Source organism: Tyto alba, unplaced genomic scaffold (genome assembly GCF_018691265.1).
Source record: "Tyto alba isolate M040663 unplaced genomic scaffold, T.alba_DEE_v4.0 Super-Scaffold_2, whole genome shotgun sequence".
Lineage (NCBI taxonomy): Eukaryota > Metazoa > Chordata > Aves > Strigiformes > Tytonidae > Tyto > Tyto alba.
In genome coordinates, this window is record NW_024881282.1 from 79,343,717 (window position 1) to 79,368,575 (window position 24,859).

The 24,859-nt window shown below is 36.1% G+C and overlaps 1 protein-coding gene across 1 annotated transcript in view; it reads right to left on the minus strand.

Annotated features, from left to right (window-relative positions):
- Positions 1-24,859, minus strand: part of HGF (hepatocyte growth factor) — a 62,056-nt gene that overhangs the window by 16,814 nt on the left and 20,383 nt on the right. Inside the window, exons 5-10 of the mRNA XM_032985236.1 lie at positions 19,672-19,799; positions 17,826-17,946; positions 12,921-13,039; positions 3,830-4,004; positions 1,730-1,857; positions 159-261 (exon numbers count right to left, since the gene is read on the minus strand). Coding sequence (XP_032841127.1) covers positions 159-261; positions 1,730-1,857; positions 3,830-4,004; positions 12,921-13,039; positions 17,826-17,946; positions 19,672-19,799 — 774 coding nt within the window. The remainder of the gene's footprint in view (positions 1-158; positions 262-1,729; positions 1,858-3,829; positions 4,005-12,920; positions 13,040-17,825; positions 17,947-19,671; positions 19,800-24,859) is intronic.

Below are 24,859 nucleotides of genomic sequence, written 5' to 3' on the forward strand. Positions count from 1 at the left end.
TAAAAAGTCTTGGAAACTCACAACTTGTTTTGTACTTACTGCTGATTCATTTTTACTTTAACAAATAAATTAAAATAACTTGCCATTTCCACCACTTGAATATGAAGCCAAAGTAATGATCAACAAGAGAAATTGCAAGTCATTTTAATGGTACACACCTACGTAAGTCTTCAATATTCTTGTCCCATGTGGAGCAAGGTAGCCCAAATCTTGTCTTGGATAGATTCCCCATGTAACTCTTGCCATTGCCACGATAACAATCTGAATAAAGAATGTTGAGACAAAAAGAAGTGCAGAGTGATTGTGCAACATCAATTACTTGGATTGATTGAAAGGAAGAGTTTCCAAACCCAGATGGATTTAAACCATGACACAAGTAAACACTATACAATATACAACAGACAATTGTATAAATCAAATCAGAAAGAAAATAGGAAAAAGTTTTCAAATTTAGATACATAATCTGCTTAAGGCCTTAAATCTCAACACAGTAGCATTTTAAGTTTTGTCTAACTTAGAGAAACTGGGAAAACTTCATTCATAGTTTATGGTTAATTTAGACAGGTCACACATAATATTCTAAAAGTTATCAGCAGCTTTTTTATACAAAACAAAGCAAAAAATATCCACTTATTCTTACCTCCTCAAAAAACAGGCACTCTTAAGCTATTTGAAACAACTTACCCTTGTGCAGATTCTGAATACTGGTAAAAGTGTAATCCTAGACTTAAGTTCTACTTTGGCAAAATCAAAAAAACAGCATGATTTTAATTTTAATGTAATTCAAAAACTTGCTTGTTTACTCCAACCAAAGTAATGTTTAATTCATAAAATTTTATCACAAGTCTTTTTGAGACTTTTCAAGAGGATTGTTTAAAATGATCACTACTATAAAGACTTTTTGTATAAAGCATTTCATTTCATATTCATCAGTATTTTTACTTCTTGATAATTGATACCTTACAAAAAATACAGAATGAAAGTCAAAGTTTAATCCCTTCTCTGACATAACCCTCGCAATTGCAACTCCTTCAAACTTCAAATGATAAAATGTCCAGAATTTAAAGATGTAGATCTTAATGCAGCTTAATGTAGGGTTGTAAGCTTTAGGTCTTAACCTCAGTTTATGTTATGGTTGACATCAGTTGTCAGGATGCAAAAATACTCCTTAGTATATACCAAGACCTCATGGGAAAAACAAAATTTGCTTGAAGACTCAGAGTGGACTCTACAGGCTTGAAGCTAAGAGGATCTATGGGAAGTTCCGTTTGTTTTTTTCAGCTCAACTCCTTTTAGACAAGGGGGCATATGGAAAAAATAAATTTAAAAAAATTGGTTTTGGTGTCCTCATACACAATTATAAAAAAACCCATGAACCAAGGAAATCATCTCAGCTCTGGAAAAAGATCTTTCAAAGTAAGAAAGATAAGACAGTGCAGCAGACCTCCAGCTACTATGAAAGGGAACATAGATTCACCGTGTCTAAAAATCAGAGCCAATAGTAAATCTTTGTTTCAGCTTTCCCTGCTGGAATCAAAACATTAACTGAGAAATGAATCTCATTTACACCATGATGAATCCCAAGCATGCAAATGAAACCAAAGCAGAACTACACAGGTGTAATACAGATGTATAGAGACCAACTTCTCCAGTTTTCAACCCTGCCTATCTGCCATTTGAACAGTACAATATTCACTTAAAATCACGTTATCACCCTTCCTTCTGTTACCTTGTTCATTTGATACATCACACTTAGGAATCTGGGAGCAATAACCAATACGGATGTTTGGGTCAGTGGTAAAACACCAGGGCGACTCAGATCCATCTGGATTTCGGCAGTAGTTCTCCCTCAAATCCCTAAAAAAATAAATATGTTAGATCACAACAGGATAACCTAAAACCACTGATGCATTCTATTGCTTTTTATTATGAATTAGCAATAATATAGCCTTCTTAAGGTCTCTGTGTTACTGCTCAGTGTCAAGTGCAAGGAGATGAGGAGCCAGGAAGAACACAGTGTCCAGAAAAATTTAGTAATTGTAATAAGAATATGGTTATGGGAATTAATTTTCAATGGACCTATATTTTGCCTGGATATAAGATTTAATTTGAAGATTAACAATATTTTCAAAACAGCTTATTTTTTTCAGCATTCTGTGTCAAAATTTGCATGAAAGCTGACATTGGATACACCTGCAATCCATTACAAGTGCTCTGTAACTTCAAATATTACTGAAGCCCTTAAAATTCCCTGTACTTTGAATGGTTCTGCTAAGTTTAGAGAAACAGAGCCCTGTAGACTGTCAGTGATTCATTTAAGAAACTGCATCTTGGAATATGAAAAAATATATGTTGAAATTCCATACAGCTGTTACCTTTAAAGTAAAAGTTAGTCACAAGGGAACATCTTTAAATGTCTCACAGCTTGCATGAAATAGTCAAACCTTTTGAATGTAAATTTTATTTTTCCATCTCCTGACAGTTGTTGCCATGTCCTGTGCATCTCCATATTTCACTGTATTTTTCCATCTGCAGCACTTATTGATAATAGACTATGGGAAGAATGGGCCTAATACTGTAATTTTTATCCATGTGAGTTTTGAACAGTCACACCAGAGGTTCTGTTGATTTTACTCAAGCTATTGGACTGAAGAGCCACTACGTTCTCAAGCATCGGCTGAATAATCAGTGCTAATATTGTTAGCTTCTCTACGCTGCTAGGAACATTGTTAAAACTGCACAGGGGCCTATTCTTGAAGCAGTGTTTTGTAGGTACAGTGCAAATTGGCTCAAGTGGCTGTATGTCTGAGGAAAACCTGTGGGATTAGGCTCAAGCACTAACTTCGAGGTAAATTTGAGGTGGTCCTGAGATTGACAGAGGAGGGTCAGGATCAGTTCTATTTCCCATTACAATGATGATTGTTATATTTTCAGTAGACGTGTTACATGGACAGTACTTGATTAATCAACTGAACAATACTAATGAAACATTTAAGACAACAAAACTAACTGTTTTTCTCAAACAAGCTATTATTTGAGACATAGTCTGAACTCCACCTGTAATCTTTTCTTTACCTTGCAAGATCCACAAGCCCAGATTGATATTTAGCCATCAATAGAGACATTTAGTGTAAACTGGGCTTTGGGTCCATGATGGTCAGCTAGGTTTCCTCTATGCTCAGTGAAAAAAGGACTGAAAGAGCATGACTGAGGTAACTGCCTAAAATAAGTAGATTATTCACATCCTGGGAGTTTATGAACTGTACAGAAAGGTTAGATGACCTGTAGTCCTTCAGATAAATGCTGTCTTATTCATGCAAGTACATTTAGAAATGAAACAGAAAAAAGATTAAAAAGATGGAAAATAAGTGCTGTCAAATATTATAAATGCCAAGTATTGCCAAGGACATTACACTTAGATAACATTTAGGACATATTAAGTCAAAATTAGTAACCAAACTGCAAACAAGTACTTACCTCCATGAAAGAAAAACAATAGTAATGTACTAGCACTATTGGGATTCAGGTCCCAGTCTGGAAAACATGCATACACTTGACAGTCAATTAAATTGATGAATACATGTTTAAAGAAAAGGTTTACAAATAACCCTACAGTTTCACAGAAGTTCATCTAGAACTAATATTTTGAGATCTGAAGAACAGATTTTCCCATGTTCAAATGGTTTTAAGCATCAAAAAGTAGAGTGAATACATCAGGTTGCAGAGCTGGGACAGGGATTTTATGGTCTACTTTGATGGCATGGTTTTCTAAACATTTGAAAGCTAAGCTCTTTTCCCACTGCAGTAATATCCACATGTCTCTACTCACTTGCACTTGAAGTTCTCGGGAGTGATGTTGTGTTGGTGAGGGAACTGGGAGTCCCACCGCTGGCACTGGATTCCACTCCATATGGTGTTGACCGTGCCACGGTAACCCTCACCCTGTCCCTGAATGCATGTTGACGTCTCAGCAGCCATCTCCGTGCTGTTCATTATGCTTTCATCTGCAGACCCAGAGAAGAAGTGCTGTTCATTTTCTTAAGACTGGGACTGGCTCAGGATGTCAGGTTTGAACTCTACATTTCAGTTCAAATTGTGGTGATTGGAGTTCTTTGGTGAAATTGCCAATCTGATGTCCTTTACAGAATAATTTTCTCCTCTTCACATTTACAATGTCCATGAAATCAAAATAGGTGTTAGATTTTATGCTAGTTTATTCACTCACAGGCAAAATATCTGCAACATTTATGAGTTTTTGTTTAGTGAGAGACCTGGTCAATGCTATACCATTGAATGTTAAGAGTATTCTTGGTTACTCTTTCCAGTTCAGCAAATATCTTCTCATTTGCTGAGCTTTACAAAACTGAGTGACCACCCATGTTCATACTGTTAAACAAGTTAATACATGTTTGCAGGATTAAAAACCAATTGGTTTTCTCTAAAGAATTCCCAGAATATCAAGTCATAGGAAAAAAGATGCAGATAAAAAAAAATGAAAAGAAGATAAATCCTATTATAAAGTAATGTGCTAAATCTTCCTTGAAGTTTCTCTTTTTATGCCTCATATAGTTAGAGGGAAAAAAAAAAAAAAAGCCCAGCTTTTGGAAATCAAAGATCACTATTCTCTACAGAGAGACAAATGTTTTAAAGAGTAACAAATTCATCAGACTCAAGATCTTTTACAGATGTTGATATACTCTGCATTGACCCTGGTGTGGGCTGTCTTGAACAAAATTCAGAAATACAGTGGTTTTTGAAATGACTCATTCACATAACTTGAAAGTGTCTTTTTATTTCTTATGCAATTTTCATAATTGCAAATTAATGGCACAGATATTGCATCAGTTATATACAAAACAGTACAAAACTAAATACACTACAGTAAGAGTAACACTTCTACAATGTCCCAAAAAGCTCCCAACATAATATTTTTGTAAGTAACTGCCCATCTGTTGGCAATTGCTATTGTTCACTAGACTAATTTTATTAATTACCCTAAAAGTAATAGTTGCCAGCAATAAGTATCTTAATAAAGTTTTAAAATTAGTTTTCTTCAAATGGTCAGTGATTAGAACAATATTTGTATGTTACTCATAATACAGTTCATTCCTGTTAAGTTGAGCCAGTTCTATGAACTTGCAGAGAATATGGATCTCAAGGAAACCAAATGTCATAACAGATGGGTTTGTCTGATTTGCTGTCTAATCTTCAGCATTAAAGATCACTTCCCTGTCAGATGATAACATCAAGTTGTGCAGTTAAATTATACATTTCTCCATACTGGAGAAAATTTCCCTTTTTCTCTTCATCTGGTTGATGTTTTTACATCAGTGTTTCACGATCAAATTAATTTCTTGTCTTTCCATACAGTCATTTTGTAGACCGTTCCTCCTTATACATCTACAGATACACAGCTCATTGTTAAACCTTACATTATGTATCTTGACAGCGGCCTCTGTCTGTAGATCAGATTTTATAACAATTTGTCTGTGTCAAAATATCCTATTTAAAGGAACCAGACAAACTTAACTTTCACATTGTCACAAATATTTGCACAGCAAAGCCACTATTGGGAAGACTTATAACAGCTGAGAAATAAATTATTTCAAAATCTGTAATGTGTAATGGATTATCTGTTACTATGACTTTGTGGCATCTCTCAATAGGAATTCTAGTGCTGAAAAGGATCATTAAAATATTTTTATTTTAATTAATAGAGCAATTCTATCATTCCAAAAGGTCCACAGAACCCTCCTCAAACTCTTTTTGCTATACCACTGCATTTCCTACAAATGTCTAATTTTCAAACATGAAAAATGTGACTCAAATATATTTCTGAAATTTAATTCTGAAATTGTGAGGGTTTGTGCCCTCGGAAACAACCTCTTACATTCTGACTTTTCAGTCTCACAGAAAGCTCAAAAATGACCAAAAAAGGCTCAAGAAATCCTTCATTCAGGTGGTGATTTCCATAAACTAGCATGATGTGAACAGTCTCCCTGTTCATATTAATGAAAGATGGTCTGGATGTGCACAGAGACATGCAAAAGATTGAGGAATGGTGCCTGCACCACCAGGCACTACAGCAGAGCTCTGCAGACTATTGCAGACAATTGCCAAACTTTAAGAAGTGCTCAGGTAGTACAAGGCTACAACTTAAATAGTTATTGTCATTCATTACTGGTCTTGTTCTTGAGGCTAATTATTCTTGTCACACACATAGCCAGTTATCTGAAGTTTAGTAACTCTGAGCATGAGCATCAGATGCACAGAGTACTGGTGAAAGAGACCATACTCACCCGTCCTCTTACAAGGTACAAACAGGATCAAGCTAAAAATCAGTAAGGCTGAAATCCCATCCTTATCCTAACAATTCCTTTAAAATGTAAATTAAGACCTGCAACTCCAAGGGCTTGTTCCAATGAGAAAGACATTATGAATTAAGTTAGAAGATGAATTTAAATTTGATAAGCAATCCTTACTATACAGTCAGGATCTTTAATTTCATATTAGAAGTGCTCTTTATTTTTTTTGTTCCAGTTCAGCTTTTATATTTCTAAACTGAGATAAAAAGTACTGTTAAAGGAATATCATACAAAGTATGATCTTAAAAAAGACTATTTTTGATTTATTAAGTAAATGTTACTTCTTACTCCTGTATGAAACCTCATTATAAACAGAAGAATTTGGTAATTGTTTAGCAGCATTTTGCTTATTTTTAACTTTGTTGTAATCTTTTTTTGACTTCTGGATGACTCAAATTGACCATGTAATATGGACAGCTACTTGAGGATTTCCTGTTAGTAGTATTTCTACCTTCACATGTTCACTGTGAAGTCTCCAACCAAAGTGCAACAATACAAGATTCCTTTTTTTTCCATGAAACCCTCCCTATTTTGATACTTAAAAATATATAACTTTATTAATAAGGGTCAGCTCATACACTCATAGATGCTTAAGTAAAGAGATGAAACATTATCCAGAGCTTCATGTATAAAGCCACAGATAGTCTTCTCAGTTCTGGTTCTCACAGTAATGCCAGCATGAGGGAATCAGCAGGGGATTTGAGTCATTCTACAGCTGAAGTAACCAGTTAGAGTACTATTTCTGTTTCTAATCCCAATGACCAAGAAGAAAATCCTGCACAAATTTTAAGTCAGCTGTGAAACTCCTACTGACTTAAAAGAATGTAGGGATTTTTTGCTGGAGTATTCATGTTCTTTCATAGTAATACTATCCATGTATTTTTGGAAAAAGACATAGTTGGAAAAGAAGTAGTATTCTAAATTTCTTCATCAGGGAAAATCCTGCTTTTGCTTATATTGTTGCAATGTCTTTCCTAGTGTGTCAGTCAAAAAATGGAAAATGTGCCCTGATTTCTAACAAAAGATTTTTAAAAGTAGATTTTAAAAGATGAGGTTCCTAAGTAAAGAACATGGAAAAATCCTCATTAAACATGATCCATGCAATTATTCAAATGTCACTTGAGTTACATTATGGGAGAAGCTGCTCATGTTCAGTTACACTGCTTCCAGGCATCCCTACCTCAAGCAATATCATCTACAGTTCTGAGCACTATGATAGTGGTAGTTCTTTTCTTTCCATGTGTTTCCTTCAATGTGCTAACTCACAGTCTCACAGTATATGGGAAAAAAAATGACAAAAAAACAACACTGATTTATAGTGGCTTCATTTTTTTTCAGTAAAAACATATGAGAAAGTGAAGAAATTAATTAGACACATGCTCAAGAATCACAGTACTGAAGAACTCATTGTCACCTAAAACTTCCATATCTACAGGTCATTTGTCCTTGAGCACAGACAGATCTTTCTGCGTTGTTCCAGTACCTATTACTACTCTTTAAATCCAAATAATTTTTAGTTTAAATCCATTAAAAAAAATATATCTGGATCTCTGCAGGTTCAGAACTCTTAAATCTCACTTTCAAAACTATCACAGAAATGATGAAAAGGATCTGAAAAAGATCCTTTTTGAGGAAATATGGAATAAACTGTTGCATTCATAACAAATGTTAGACCTCTGCTATGCCTCAGTGTGAAGTGAGGTAGAAGGTAACGCTTTATCAACTACTAAACATCAGTCTTTCTTCACTGTCTCCTTTGTATAAACATCTTTATCTTACATAAATATTAAGCTTAAACTTAGTGGTACTTTTATTTGTTTACATACAATGATTCAACAAACAACACTTTAATCAGAATTTCACATTCAAATGGGCAGTTGAAAACTCTGCTTCTAAAGAATGAGTAATATAATATTGGTGATTCTTTACCTTCCCAGAAGTTGTAGGAACACTGCGATGGTTCATTTTACACCTAGATTCTAAATTTTGCTTGCTCTTTCCCATCAAACCTAGATTCTGATTGAATTTTCTCAGGTCTTTTTGGGCTCCAGTCACCCCTGCCTATTGCCTGTGTGTACTGACAGCAAAAGCTAAATCCATGGTAAAATCAGCTGGGTTGGTTGGAAATCAGGTAGGTAGCAACCAAATGCTGTCCTTACCATAATAATTCCATATAGCTCTGCAGCTCTAGACTGACACATGTAGCTTCATTTCTGGGCCTCAGAACCTCTTTCATAACACTATAACTCATCCACAGAAGTGCAGCTATCCTTTTTATTTATTTTTTTTAAAGTAATATTAGCTTCCCACTCCTGTCTTCCCTGTAGTCCATGTCCTCATTCATGCCAAAGTAACAGTCATTTTCTTTTTTTCATATTTGCTGTCAATGCTTCCATTTCTTCATCTCATCCTACACTACTTTATAGCTGTTATAGTTGTCCTTTTATCCTCTCTTCTAACTAAAAAATGTCTCAAGCCAAAACCACAGACACATATGTGAGCAACTTCAAACCAATCCTGGGGTCCCTGAAGTCTTAATCCAGATCCAATTTTTGCAGCTTGAGCCATCTCTAATCCCTAATTGCTCCTGTCATCTCTTTCTCACAGCCCTGGCTGTAAGCCACAATGTTTTATGCTGCCTTCTGTGCTTGGAAATAAAGTTACAATGCCCTCCTGTCTCTTCAGTCTTAAAAACATATTTATTTTCTGAATGCTTCCTTCCAGTGACTCTTTTGCCGAAGATTTTGTATATGAGCTGTTGTCAGCATTTTGGCTATGGAGCATACTAGTACTCATGACATGAAGCAAAAGCCACAAGCAGCATGCTGCCTTGTGGTCACTTCCCCAAAGAGAGGACACCTACGTTTTTGTATACAGTCCAAGGACTTGGATTTGCAAAGCATTTTTTCTAATTAGTATTTCTTGTAAAATATATAAACAGTCCTCAACATAGGAATTAAAAACCTGTGTGAGAATCCAAACCACAAAGCTATGAAGACATATAACTCATGATGTTCTCTTTTTAGTGTACTGAGATTGCACACAGCCAGAGCATCAGAAAATGCAGCAGCCACTGAAACCCAGAATGGCCTAGTGTTTCGGGCTCCCTGCTAAGAGGTGGGAAAACAGATTATCTATGTGCCTCAAGAAAGACAGAAAACTGAAAATGGAGCTTCAATATTTAGTGTTTGTATTCTGGTCACTGAGCTGGTGATACAACAATCATATCAGCAATAAATTCCCTCTCTGGGTTATAAAGGAAAGCACTGAGTAACAGCGCATCTTATGTTGAAGACAATGCCATATGCCTGTGCTGAACAACCTTTGAAAATATCTGCTGGATTAAGCACTTCCAAGATCGTTACTTTTATATTCTTCCTCATATAGATTGCTTCAGTAATTTCTAAAGATCTAGAGTATTCTGCAGTGAAAATATAGTTTTATATGTGAAATTTCCACTGATCTTAATATACTTTCTAACTGAAGATGAAAGAAAGAATTTCTAGTTAATTCAGTCAACATTTATCTAGAAATAAGACAAAAGGCTTTCATCACAACATTAAAATCAATACATTGTGGGATTTTTTTTAATTTAATTTTTATGATTACCTTTTCTTCAGGACTTGTGTAGAGAAAGGTGACATTACAATAGCTTTCAGGAGATCTCTCACCCAGCTCTTTTATAAAACTTAGGCCAGTCTGTAGACACTGAAAGTTGCATGGACTGTAAGCTTACGTGACCAAAAAAAACAGATGTGAATCCTCAGAACACTGACACATCAGCTCAGGAAATGCCAAAGGATAAAGGTTTATAAAAGTTGCATTTATGAAACAGTCAGCTGTAACCTAGAAATATATATATTTTTTGGTAATAAAACCAATTCTACTAGGGGAAAGGATCTAGTATGCTACATATGATTCATATATTATCTAATAATTAAAGAAATGTAGGAAGTACAACTTAGTTTAAAAAAAAAAACACAAAGTAAAACAATACTCAAACCAAAAATACAAAACGACAGTAACCCTTAACATAATGAATTAACTAAAAAATTGGAAAGATGATTCAGCAAGACTGTTTACAGTGGGGATTAGAACTGAACTTTCTCCATTATCAAAGATTATCAATAACTCTAGATATAATTACATGAATTAGTACTGCTGTTCACAGAAAAGACTTTCAACATGGGTGTGACTTAATGGGTGTCTGACACAAAACAAGCAGTAGTCCTGTTAAGTTTCTTCTGTTTCTGCAGAACCTGACTACAGACATTGCCCAAAGCAGCAGATTAACCTCACTTTTTTATAGTGGAATAATTTTGCTAATTTTAACTACCTTACACCAGATTTACAAGGACATGTGATAGTTGCAGAATAAACTCAATTACTCTACATCAGAAAGTACATTAAGAGTATTCTTAATCTTTGGATTTCAAACAATTGACTAATTGATAAGAAATGCCTAACACTCCAAGACATTACACTGGCCTAAACCAAGAACAAGCAAGGAGAGAAAATTCTGAACTATTGGTGGTGGAAGCAGAAAACATAGCATAATTTAGCTTGGTAAGAATTTCAAGTGAAGATGGAGAATCCCATGCTTCTCCCTTTAGGTAGCAACCGCTCACACATGAAAATGTTCATGCCAGTTTGATTCCCGCTTCTCACCCCCCCACCAGTATTATATGTATGATAGCATCATAGGAAAAATACAGGATTAGGTTGTGAAAACAGACTTTTTGTAAGATCCACTACTGTCTCTATTTTATCTGGATTTTAGATACTCCAGTAATGGTGTATCATGGTTTTTATAATAACAACAACAGAATACAGAGAACCCTGAAAATTAAACAGTCATTAAAAATCACTCCTTTTATGCTTATTATTATTTTCCATTTTTTTTTTTCCCCTCTTTTTTGAATTCTCACATAAATCCAGTTCCAGGTGATATTTACTGTTCTTTTTAATATAATTTATTCTCTTCTTCTATCCCTCTCCCAAGAGACCCAAATGAATTTTACAATGACATAAGCCTACTGAAATGACACTTAGAGCTAGATGAAAAACAGAGTGTCTGGTTTCGAGGATCATTTTTTTTAACACTTAATTTTGGTCAAAATTGAAGCAGGACAACAAAGGAAATTGTACTTTCCAAAACTGCAGATCTAAGAGGAACAAACTTTCTCATGAGCCAACATAACACTGAGTTTCACTGAGCAGTTTTAGAAGCTTCCCTTCGCCTCTACTTCATAGAAAATACAAAGACACTGTTTTTCTTTTTCTGCCTGTATATCTGGGCACTCTGCCACAGGGCTGGGGCACATGAAGCTGACAGGCTTCTACAGTATGTGTTCAGTTAAAGTTGTGACTTGTTTTCAGAAATTCCCTTTATTCCAAAGATGTTATAAACAAAGTATTTTGAGTAATGAGAATAAAAAAAACCTGCTTATGTATTATGAGACTGCCTTTAATATCATGCTTGTACATTGATTATTTCACATGTTGTCAGTTCACTAAGGGCAAAAAATTGGCCCCCAAATTTGGCAGTGAGAATTATGGGAGAATAGAGAGGAGACTATCATCTGTAGCTCCCACAAGCTGTGAATGAGGTGAGGACTTTCAGGGATTCAAGTCTCAGTTTCCTGATTGAAGCATGTCCCAACAAAACTTAATTCTACTATCTTCATCAGATCCCAAATTACCATGAAAGTCTAGAAAAATTACTTTTCCCAAATTTTCAAGGGAGGCCCAATAGTTTTACCTTCCTGATTGTCCCTGTACTGCTCATTTAAGATATCTAATTATCAGCAGAAGAGAGCTGTCAGAGATACCACCAACATTGAGAGGATCTGGGTTTTGAAGACAGAATATCCTGCAGAATGCTCGAAAAAATATGAACTAAAGTATTTCAAAGTAGGCATCCAATATTTGTATACCTTAATGTTGTTTTGATTCGATTTCCTGTCTGTAAAGTGAGGATAATAAAAAACACCATCTTGTAGTTGATGGATGAAAAGAAATTAATTGCCTGTGGAGTGTTTTGATACTGGAGTGATGAATATCACAGAGAAACCCATGAAGAATTAATGTTTCTGTCTTCAGCGCAAGGCTGAATAGCGTGTAGGAACTGAGGCCTAGAATGGCATAATGTGCAAGAGGAAAGCAAAGCAACATACAGTTGTTGACAGAGAGAGCATTGAGTAAGGAAGGTGTGCATGCACCTACTGCCAAACAGTAATGCAGAAGCCTGGAATGGCCAAATACTGCACATGAGATCTTCATGGTAATGTTGCCTCACTTCTTTAGTTCTTGATTTTCCTACATATTAATGCAATTTCCTGGATGTAAGATATACACATATTCCATGCTAACACACAACACTTTTATTTCCTGTCCAGATTAATTATGTCTTTCTAAGAGATCCTCTTTGAAAGTTATGCTTTTAAAAGTCAGTGAGGTGCAATGAATGAACTATCTGTGGCCCTATATTGCTTGAACTATCTGTGTCCAAATTTTAGAAAGAAAAAGGAAGTAATAAATTTTGCTTGAACTTACCACATGTTTTAATTGCACAGAACTCCCAGGGGGTGTTAGGGTCAAGAGTGTAGCACCATGGTCTCAATTTGCCATCAGGATTGCGGCAGTAATTATCATCAAAGCCCTTGTCAGGATATCTGCAAACCACAACGAGAAATGTGTCAAGGAAGTCTTCCTGGCAACACTGCACAGGCTTATACAAGGTACTTAAAGGACAATCTTCAGCAGAGGCAAAAACCAGTTACCATTAACCTTGGGTCTGATCCTATGAGATTGACACAGATACTCTTTTAACACTATTAGAAAGTTAATAACATAAAATCTCTTTCCAAATATGCAGCAGAATCAGACCTCCACTGAGGGGATTCCCTGCTGTGCTAATGCACAGGATACCGGATGGGGTAACTCTGCTAATTGCTAAACTCTTGCTCTTGTGTCTGTCAACTGATGGCCAGACTCTAAAGCCACTCATTTTTTTAAAAACAGCCCAATTAAGTGTGGATTATATAAACACTGACTAGCATGCTGGATTCATTAAGAAAACAGGTTCTTCAGTGCAACAGCCCTGGGTTCAAACTGGAAGCTATTTTGAATAGCTATGTTACTAATGATAGCTCCATTTTTGTAATAGAGCTCATTCTAGGTCATGCCCTCATTTCAAGCATTAGGGTAAAAAGGAGAAAAATAAGGAATTAACTTCCGTTTCACTTTATCTCATTAAGATTTGAAACTGTTGTGCCATTTAATTGTTTCCATGTTCCTACTGTCATCATTGAATGATCAGGAATGATATTCAAGATAAGGAGGTATTGTTAGTATAAATGTGCTATATTAACATCTATAAACTTAAAGTGAAAAATGTAAATGCATTTTTTTTTTCTTAAGTCAATAAAAATTGTCTTGATTTTCCACTTTTATTAAATCTTGTAAAAGAAACAAGAAATAGGTTTTCCCCTGAGGGAAACATGAAAAGTATGTAAGAGAACGATAAAGTTAACTACCTGGGAACCTGAACACTTTTACAACTGCAAGCAGATGTGTTTCACACAAGCAGAAAAAAATATGATTTACAAGCCTGTGTTTTGGCTAGGATCCTTTTTAAGTCAAAGAATCATAATAATTTTGACTCATGCATTTGCAATTTGATCTCCCGTTCATTGGGAAAAATGCAGTTCATTCATCTATACAAGGGGCAGGGGCAGAATTTAAGTAGAATTAAAAAACAACCAAACAATCAAACCAAAAAAAAAAAAAAAAAAAAAAACAAACAAAAAAACCCCAACAACAACAACAAAACCAACAACAAAATCACCAAGGAGAAACCCCACAAAACTGAGATTTCAAAGGCAGTCAAGAATGTGGTAGTTTCAGATGTAGCAGCGATATCCTGTTTTCTGCTCGGTAGAAGAAAAACTGTAAAGGAACAAATTGTGTCCAAAGGTTTCACAAGAAAACAGTTATTGGTCTAATAATATAGCAGGAAATAAGACAGCTTTGTCCACCCAGTAGGTGCAGGCTTGAGCTTTGATGTTGGCAGCACATGTTCCATGCAATGTAGAAATGGACAGTCCATGTCACTACCCAGGAACCAAGATGAGTCCAGGAATGACAAGGTATCTGCAGTCATAGCTTCCAAAACCCATTCAAAACAACTGGGGAGATAAAGAATCTGCTCTCTAGAAGGCAAGTGTCTTCCATATCATTGGATGCTCTGTCTTTCTTAATATTATACATTATGTTCTTATAGTATGTCAAAATTATGTTTTTTAATAACTAAAACTTAAGTAGAGACATAACAGTTCTTTCAGGATCAAGCTTTGAGTGTGTTTGTGGGATGAAGTAGTGTCCGTGAACTGTATTTTTCACCTACTATACCTATGTGCTCTTTTTTAGAGCAACAACAGCCTTCCCAGTCACTGGTTCTTCCCAAAACATTCAGACATGCTTCTATCTTTCTTCATATCCAGCAAGCAACAGTTCCTCAGTTCCTACTAACTCAGGCCAACTAACACCCTTAAGATGTAAATATTAGGGATAAGAAAACAATAGGACTTCAAACTGTTCCACACAGTTCAACAGTGAGACTGTTGAGTATTCCCTCACAGCTCACCCTTTTGCTCTGCTCACTCCTCCTTCCCCAGTACACTTGGTCACAGATATCTTGCTTAGACCCAACAAGGAGCCTGAGGTTTCCAAGGTATTTCAGAACCCTCCATCTTTAATTTCTTGAAACCACAGTATCTGTACTTCACTGCTGAAATTGAAATGAAGCATTAAGATACACATTTGGTATCAAAATCAAGAATTTTCTGTTTCAGGGGTGGGTGGAGTAATATTAGGTGAAAAGAAAACATTTCTTCTCTTTAAAGAGACAGATGTTGATCTCTAGCTCTGCTGGAACTAAACTGAAACTTAGTGCCTAAAACTCTTCACCAAAATTTCTTTCCCCCTCTTTTTGTTTTAAAAGACATGCAGGACTGAAAACTTGATTTTGTAAACTCAATTTTCATACAAGAGATATAAACCAGAGTATTTTAATAAAAGGATACCTGAAGTTACTCAGCTCTTACACTACACTTAACCCTACTTTCCTACATACAATAAGTATATATTTTCACAGCATATTTGATTTTGAGAAGAAAATATGAGCAGAAGAGGAGAAAACTGTTGCTTCTCTATGTTACTCTAGGCCTACATAAGCCTTTATCTTCAATGATTTTCCTTCCATTCTGAGGCATAATCTTGTCCATGAGGAGTACATGAGAGAACGGGAGCTTCAGAATACAATTCTCCATCCACTGATAGCTAAAAATGGGTCATGCAGAAGCTCTTTGGGGGGATTCCTACTGCTACCTTTGATCACATCTAAGTGAACCAGTATTATGAATTCTCTTCAGTAACTGACCTCTGAAGGGAATAAATGTGAAACAATTCATTGAGGTGACAGAGAGGAAAAGAGATGTATTCACCCTGAGCTAAAGGCATTTTCCAATAGCAGGTAGAATACAGCATTTGAAAAAGTTACTAACTTTACCTCTATTTCTTCATCATTGCAACTGATAATCCATAAATGAAAATAAGTTTAAATCTGCTCAGTTAGTCCTTGCTGCTTTGTCGGTTATTCACATTACCCTCAGATGATATAGTATAAGCCTCTCTAGAGACTGCTGTATTTTAATGCATCACTTGTTCTAGACCTCCTCTCTTATTTTCAACTTAAATAACTACTAAAAAACCCAAGCAAACCAAAGACCACAATATTTTTAAAAGCTAGTATAATCAAAGTATAATTTTCACTACCTTTAGTGACCATACCATGAAGTGTATTACAATTATACTGGACTCCGGTTACTCTTCTGAAAGCACATATAGATCAGTTCAATATGGATGGGTCACTTTTTGATAAAAAAAGCATTTTTATTACAGTCTGAAAACTCTCAAGATGTTTTCTGAAATAAATCTTTCAAGGAGGAAGGTGATCGTTTGTGAGACTGCAGTTAGTCTGAAAAGTCATTTTTGCAAACAATCCAAAATTAACAGAAAAAAGACTTTTCCTCCTGACAGTAAAATTGTTATTGTTTGTACCCAGTAGTTCTATAAATGTTTCACTCTCAAGGAACAAAATTCTTTCTGTGACTTACTATAGAATGCACAGCAAGTGCATGGCAAAACTCAGAAACAGATTATCTTTAGTCCCAGTTTGCCAATACAAAATATTTATTGTAGGAGAACTGTGGGAGAGCCTGCTATTATTCATGAAGCAGATCATCTGAGCCAAAAGGAAAAAGAGGTAATATCATATAAGCTCCAAAACTGCAGATCCTTAATGTTTTGCTGAATAATCAGGCCTTCTAAAATCTACCAGTACACGTATTTCTGAGTATAAAAATGATGCTTTATTTAGTAGAACACTTCAACATATATAAAGATACTTTCAGTGGAAGGTCTCAATCATTCTGAGTCTGTTAAAACTTGCTGTCTTCCTTTGGCAGTTTAAGTTTATTCAAACCGCTTTATAAATGGAGTTAACCCCAAATCCAGAGTAAAACTGAAATGAAACTTTAGTTCAGTTTAGAGGAAACAAAAAGGCCCTCATGCGTGGCCTAATCCCTCCCCCCACCAAATTCTTCCAAAAAGGTATATTATAGATGACCCTTTTCAGTCGGGTGAATTTTACCCTCTAGGACAAATCCTAATGGGGATGTGATTTGCCATGTTATTTCTGACTCATCTTTGGCTTTATGTATTTATGTCTAAATTTAAAAAAAAAAAAAAAAAGCTAAAATATAAATCCATGAGCATAAAATGCTAAACAGAATTATGAACTCCTTTTCCAGGCTGAAAAAAAACATGTAATGGGCAAAAGTTTTTGTCAAACAAATTGGATACTTAAACTGATTACAACAGAAGACCATCTGCAACTTTAAAGCTGTTTAATATTTCAAAAAAGGAGCACACTCTGACTTAATGTTGTTGGAAGTTTGTGTTCACTGCTTGTGTTAAGAACTCTAACAAAACTTTATGACTTCTAATCATTATTTACTTTGTGAGTACTTTAAGGTATTTTAAGCTGACTGAAGCTGTATTACAACATATACAGAAACACTCAGAGGTTATTTTTTTACTGTCAATGAAACTAGGGAGACAATTTTGATCAATTAACGTGGTGCATGTACATCACTGAACTACACAGCCTTGGGATATAGCCACAAAGACATAAAATAGCCTCTAGTCCCTATCCTGCATCTCCATCGTGACGGTAGCCAGCCTGCACAAACCATGGACCAGAAGCCCAAGCAACTAAAAATGGTGAACTCCATAAATTCCAGTTTATCTAATGCTGATTTTGCCCAACTTTTTTCAGAACATGTGTAATTTTCAGATTATAACCACATGGATTTGCCTGGAGGGAGGAGAGGTTACCTCTCTGGACGAAATTTGTGCTTGTGTGGTCTCTGAAGATCCCAGCGCTGACACTCCTTGCCTGACTCAGTGTGATCCATTGGCCCTCTGTAACTCTCTCCATTGCAGGTCATGCATTCAACTAGGAAAAAAAAAAATAAAATAAAATATGTACTAGTAATTTATTATGCTGATGACTTGTAGCACAAAACAAATTTTAAAAATTGTCATATGCCTGCTGTTATAAACTGAAATCAACCTAGAGATATATAAAAAAGTGATATCTTTTAGTCAGCTTGGTATAGGAAATGTCTTTTAGAATAGAATTCAGCTTTCTTAGATCTAATCCAGATGCTTAAATTTGGTATCACTTTATAGGACACTTACGGTTTCAAGGCAAGTAAGTGTGAGCTGCTAGAGGCATTCATGTTGCTAGTGGATTTTTAACTTTACCTATGTTTGGTAACAGAGAGCAACACACATCTAAGGAAGAAATATTTTTAGATAATATTTTCTAATTAAGTAACATTCATTTTTCTAAATCACTCTAAGTCACAGTATAATATACAGCACAATTTTCTGTCCAGAATAATGGCTGAATCACAATTTTCATGCATTACAATCTGTCTGTTTAAATTCCCAGAACTTTCAGCTACATATGATACTGTTTCTTTTCGATACTAATTCTTTTTGGCAGCTTATACTATGATACATTTTCAGCCCTGATTTGGGAAAGTGGGGGGTAAGGAGAGAGTGGGCAAAAGCTACCAAAGGGATTTGAAATCATTGTTGAACAAAATATACCTCATAACTTAAAATAAGCAGTCTTAAAATATAAAATAAATTTACCATAATTAACTATAGACACTTTTCTTAAGTGCCCCTTAATCAGAGTAATTGTAATGAATGATAACTTAGTAAATACTAATTTATGCAATTACAAATCTCACTCTTCAGTCAAAACATTCACTACCAAAGTTTTCATCCCGCAGTGAGCTTCATGTTTTATCCCATTTGAAGCTCACTTACACTGATCTTTAAATGTTAGCTTTTAACAGATTTTCAAGTTCCTTGTAAATCATTCTCTTCCTCCCTCTCTTCCTCCCTCCTTCCCTCTCTCCTTCCCTCTCCCTTTTCTTTCCCCATTACTGCATAGCTATTTCACATGACACATTAGAAGGAAAATTAAAGTCATCCTATCTTGAGAATTTAAATGTGTTAATTGACTAGAACTGAATTGGCTGATTAACAAGATATAAGAACTTAGTTAGGAGATTGGCAGAATTTAAAATTCAACAAATGCAATGCTGCACATGAAGTATCTTTTGAATTCTGTGACTTGAAAGTCAAAAGTCACTAGATTTATAAAGGGTTTTACTTATTTACAGTATTCATTTGAAAAACAAAATGCATGCTTAGATTGAGCTTTCATCCTGTAAATTGGTATCCATATTTCATCAAAAAGAAGAAAAGTTGATTTTACCATGGAATGGCACTAGATGATTTTATTACACAGTAATATTGAAATTATGAATGGATTCACTATGGACTAGATAAGTGAATAAAAGGTCACACCTTAGCGTTCAACATAACTTCATTGTTCCATCTCCTCTGTGACTTGAAAAAAAGCTGCTGAGCCTTCAAGCTTGTTCAAGTCCTCCAGAGTACTGGAACATAACAAGATCTCCTCTTCCTCTAATAACTGCTTTTTTTTTTTTTTTTTTTGCTACATGAGATATTCTTGCTGAGAAATCACCTATTCTTTCTTCAGAGTCCATGAGCAAGTGTCACTGAAACTATTGGAAGATCTGTGTACCTGCTGCCAACAGAGAAAAGGCAAGTTTCGGCGTGAGCTGTGCTAGGTTACCTTCTGAACAGAGCGGGATGTTGCAGACTTCATGGCGCATTTCTGGACTGGTGGTGAAACACCATGGCCCTCCCTCTTCCCCTCGGGGGTTTCGACAGTAGTTTTCCCGCAGGTCTTTACCCCGATAGCTCGAAGGCAAAAAGCTAGTTTTAAAATGACAATCATTACAGTATAAGAGCATGCAAAATTTGGTGTTAATCATACTATTTTTTATAAACAATTAGAAACAATCACATTTCTTCTTCCTTCTCCCTCCACCCTGCCTACACAAATGCACACACCCAAATATCTATCCATACACAAATACACATCTTCAGTCAGGATTACTCAATTAATGACCTAAATATGGGACAACTTGTCTAGCCCATAGCTTGCTCTAGTGAGTTCTACTCCCATCCCTCAGGGTTCTGGAGCCAACTATCTGCTGCAGAGCCAGAGGCAGCAGCACACTCCCTGCCAGCCCTCACTATGCTCTTCTTCACAAGCTCATAACTACTCATACAATGGTGGAAGGCTCTTGGACAGAGGGGAAAATGGATTGGGTGCATAGGGGAAAAATTAATTTGTTCCATAGCCATGTCAGACCTGCCTTTCCAATGCATGTTGTGCACATATAGCAGGCCCAGCTGGGCTTAGTGTGCACCTACCACATAAAGACCACAAGCAGAGAAATCTCTTTCCATCCCCATTTAGGCAGGAGCTAGAACTGAGCATCAGTAGCGTGAGTGTGACCAAGCAGTGTGACACACCGTGCTGAGAGGCTTTCACTGCCCGAAACCACAGAGTGCTTTGCATTTCAGCATCAGAAATTTCCCCAGATCCTGCTTTAGCTGTCTTGTCTCATGTTTTGCCACAGGCCCCACTGTTGTCACCTTAGGGTCTGCTGCTTATAGACCCACTCATCATTGCTATCATATAAATTATGTAATTTAACAGTGACCTAGCTGACTTAAACTGTGCTCTCCCTTTCACTATATTTTCTGCTTTTGCTGTAATAACAATACCCCTTAAGATTTTTCCCTTAGATTACAGGTTCTCAGGCCAATGTTAAGCACTTTGTTTTTCTTTAGCGATTTTATAGAAATATGAGTTAGTACTATATTTTTTGCCTAACACACATTTTCAGTATGAGACTTTGCTGCTTATGCTCAGTCACCAAATATAGACTCTGCAGGGTCAAGGTTTTGTGTCCTTAGCTGTCTGTAAAATTATGTGCTGACCTCTAGAAAAATCCCCCCCCCACACACAGACAAATATTTATATTTAAATATACATTTAATGTATATGTACACACATATATATATAAAAGTCATGTCGGTTATTTTCCCCCACAAACTAGGGAATAGCTAACTCCTTAGTGAGGAGCCCAACACGAGAGCTGATTCTCTTCAGAGTCACCACAAGAGCTCATGGCCATGCTCAGGCTGCACATTGCAGACAAACCCAGTGGCACTTCACTGCCAGTTTCATTGCAGTGATGCTTAGACAGCAGCTAAATATCTGTCCTTAAAAAACACATTAAATTGGAGTTATGCTCAATTCCATGTATTTTTTATGTTTTCTAAATTGAAAAATTAGGAAAAATACATAGGGGATCACACAAAACTTATAGTTCAACTTAATAAATTGATCTTATTTTTGAGCTTTCTAAGATTTGTTTCACTTTTTTTTTTTCTTCAGTATATTTAAATTCTGGTGGAAATATCACAAGTAATGTGCACCTTTTATTCTGCAAATGCCAAATATTTAATTTTGGGTGTGTTTGTTTTTTTCTGTTGGGGTTGCTTCTGTTTTGTTTTGATGCGGGTTTTTTTTTAATCACCAAGGGAATTAAATTATATCTATATTCTAGAGGAAAAATAAAAGGAATAAAATTTAATCTAGCTTCTTTTAGAAGACTGTGATGCTTGCAGCTCAAGAAACTAAACTAATCACTTGGGACAGTCTTTATACACAGACACTGATTTAATTTATATGCAAAAGCAGAGGATAAATGTATGGTTCCTGCTGTCCTTGGGAAATGCTATGTTATAAATGAATAAATTTAAAGTATTAAAAAAGAGAGAGAGAAACAAAAAGAAAATTATGACATGTGACATTTTAATCATGTTTTACTTCTGTGAATGAGATCTTTGAACTAAATGAAGTGGGAAACACCTCTGTTAATCGCATTGTAGTTCTAGTCAATGCAATGTGGAAGCATTACTGAAAACTGGTTTTCTTATTTTTGGTGTTTGAAGAGAATAATTTTTATATCATTACTGCTGACTATAAAATTATTGCTTCTGTTTTTACTCTGTAGTCCTGTAATATAAAGAAGGGAAAAAAGGTGGAAAAGAGGAAGACCTGGAGGTCTACAGACCAGTCAGTCTCACCTCTGTGCCTGGAAAGATCATGGAGTGGATAATCCTGGAAACTATGCTAGGTTACATGGAAAACAAGGAGGTGATTGATGACACCCAACATGGCTTCACTAAGGGGAAATCATGCCTGACAAATTTGGTGGCCTTCTATGATGGAGTTACAGCACTGGTAGATAGGGGAAGAGCAACTGACATAATCTACCTGGATTTATGGAAAGCATTTGACACTGTCCCACATGACATCCTTGTCTCTAAAATGGAGACATATGGATTTGATGGATGGACCACTCAGTGGATAAGGAGCTGGCTGGGGTGTTCGCACTCAGAGAATTACAGTCAATGACTCAACGTCCAAGTAGAGAGCAGTGGAGAGTGGCATTTCTCAGGGGTTGGCATTGGGGCCAGTGCTGCTTAACATCTTTGTTGGTGACATGGACAGTGGGATTCAGTGCACCCTCAGCAAGTTTGCCAATGACACCAAGCTGTGTGGTACAGTTGACACACTGGAGGGAAGGGATGCCATCCAGAGGGACCTGGACAGTCTTGGGAGGTGGGCCTGAACAAACCTCATGAAAATCAATAAGGCCAAGTGCAAGGTCCTGCACATGGGTTGAGGGAATCCCATGCAAAAATACAGGCTGGGCAATGAGTGGATTGAGAGAAGCCCTGCAGAGAAGGACTTTGGGGTATTAGTGGACTGAAAACTGACTATGAGCCAGCAATGTGTGCTCGCAGTCCAGAAAGCCAACTGTATCCTGAGGTACATCAAGAGAAGCATGGCCAGCGGGTCGAGGGAGGTGATTCTCCCCCTCTGCTCTCTTGAGACCCCACCTGGAGTGTTGTGTCCAGCTCTGGGGCCCCAATATAAGAAAGACATGGACCTGCTTGACAGGGTCCAGGGGAGGCCATGAAGATGATTGGGAGGAGAAGCACCTCTCCTATGAAGGCAGGCTGAGAGAGTTGCGATTGCTCAGCCTGGAGAAGAGAAGGCTCCAGGGAAATCTTATAATGGCCTTCCAGTACTTGAAGGGGGCTACAGGAAAAATGGGGATGGACTCCTTATCAGGCAATGTAGAGGTAGGACAAGGGGTAACGGTTTTAAACAGAAAGAGGGTAGATTCAGATTAGATATAATGAAGAAATTCTTTACTGTGAGGGTGGTGAGACACTGGAAGAAGTTGCCCAGAGAAGCTGTAGATGTTCCCTCACTGGAAGTGTTCAAGTTCTGTTTGGATGAGTCTTTGTGCAAACTGATGTAGTGGAAGGTGTCACTGCCTGTGGCAGGGGCTTGGAACTAGATGATCTTTAAGGTCCCTTCCAACCCAAACCATTCTATGATTGTAAATCTCCAAAATTTTTGTAGTTAAAGACAGCCCCAGGAAAACTTTTCTGATGGGACATTGCATTCTGTGTATGTATTGATGTAGTAGGTCAGTGCATATTAGAATATTTTATCTAATTTTCCTGCTGGAAAATCTTTCTGCTCAGAAATTATAGACATTAGATAATTTAAGGAAAAAGCATTTCAAATTACATCAGGTATGCTGTCAGAACATGAAAAAAAAAAAAAAAAAAAGAAAAGTCCGAATGAATATAATTAGAAACTCAAGATGGGTCAGAGATACAAATGGCTTCAACAGGTACGGAAGCCACATTCTTGAGGAAGGAAAAGGTGAGATACAGTAAAAACCTGCCCAGAAATGGAAGATAGAGGCACTCCTAAAACTATGTGCTGATTTAGTTCAACTGTATTAGGTAAGGAAAAAAGAAAAAATCCAAAAGCTGAAGCCAGTAAGAGTAATGGTAAAAACAGATTCAACCACAGCAGAAGTCATGAAAAAATATCAAAAAGCCTGTGAAGTACTTGTCTGCTCTTTGGCCATTCCTCTTTGAATATTTTTTTTGCATTGGCTTTATCCATTTATACAAAAAAATCTTAAGAGGAAAAAAAAAAAAAAAGCATTGAAATATGTACTAGGATGAAGGCAAAGATAATGGAATCCTGATTTCATCTGGGAGTCTTCAGGTTCTACTGGAATACAAATAAATAAAAATATAATTTGTTAAATCCAATTAGAAATTTAAAGTCTGAATTTATTTCAATTCTTTCTAGAAAGTTAATGAAAAATCAGTAAAGTACATTTCTCCCTCGAACATGAAAAAGAGATTTCTTTTCCAATAGCACTTCATGATAATCAGATGTTGAGAAAAACTGACCTAAAAATCTAAGCCTTTCATACTAATAAGTTCCAAACACACCACTACTGTCTGCTTCTTCCCATCTCCCTCATGTCTCTGATGATGAAATCATATTTTCTGATGTTGAAAAACAAAATTAGCATGCAGCCACCTCATTTATCCAGTGACCTTTTAAAAATTAAACTTATTGCACAAGGCAGGAGAAAAGTCATTCTCATAAAATTCATCATAGGAGAGTGGCTGTCCAAATGTATTAGATAAAACGGTGTATGCTATATATTAAAATGTAATTTAATGATAATATATACTATCCAGACACTTTTCTTTCTTTAATTATATAGTCATATGTATATTATTTAGAATAAATACTCATTCTTGCTTAGGCTGTAATTATAGAGATTTCTTTCACTTCTAAAAAATGAAATTTGTATACTTCAAGGTGTTGAATCTCAAACGGTCATTGCTGTGGAAGCTGATGGTATTTATCATGTGTTCACAATTAAGAATGGGTCTGGTCCCACACTGAAAATCAGACACACTACCATCTATATTATAAGCAGCCAAGTCCAGCCAAGTCCAAGCCTGAGGCTCAGCTTTGTAACACATCATAAGAGGAGAGAACCCAA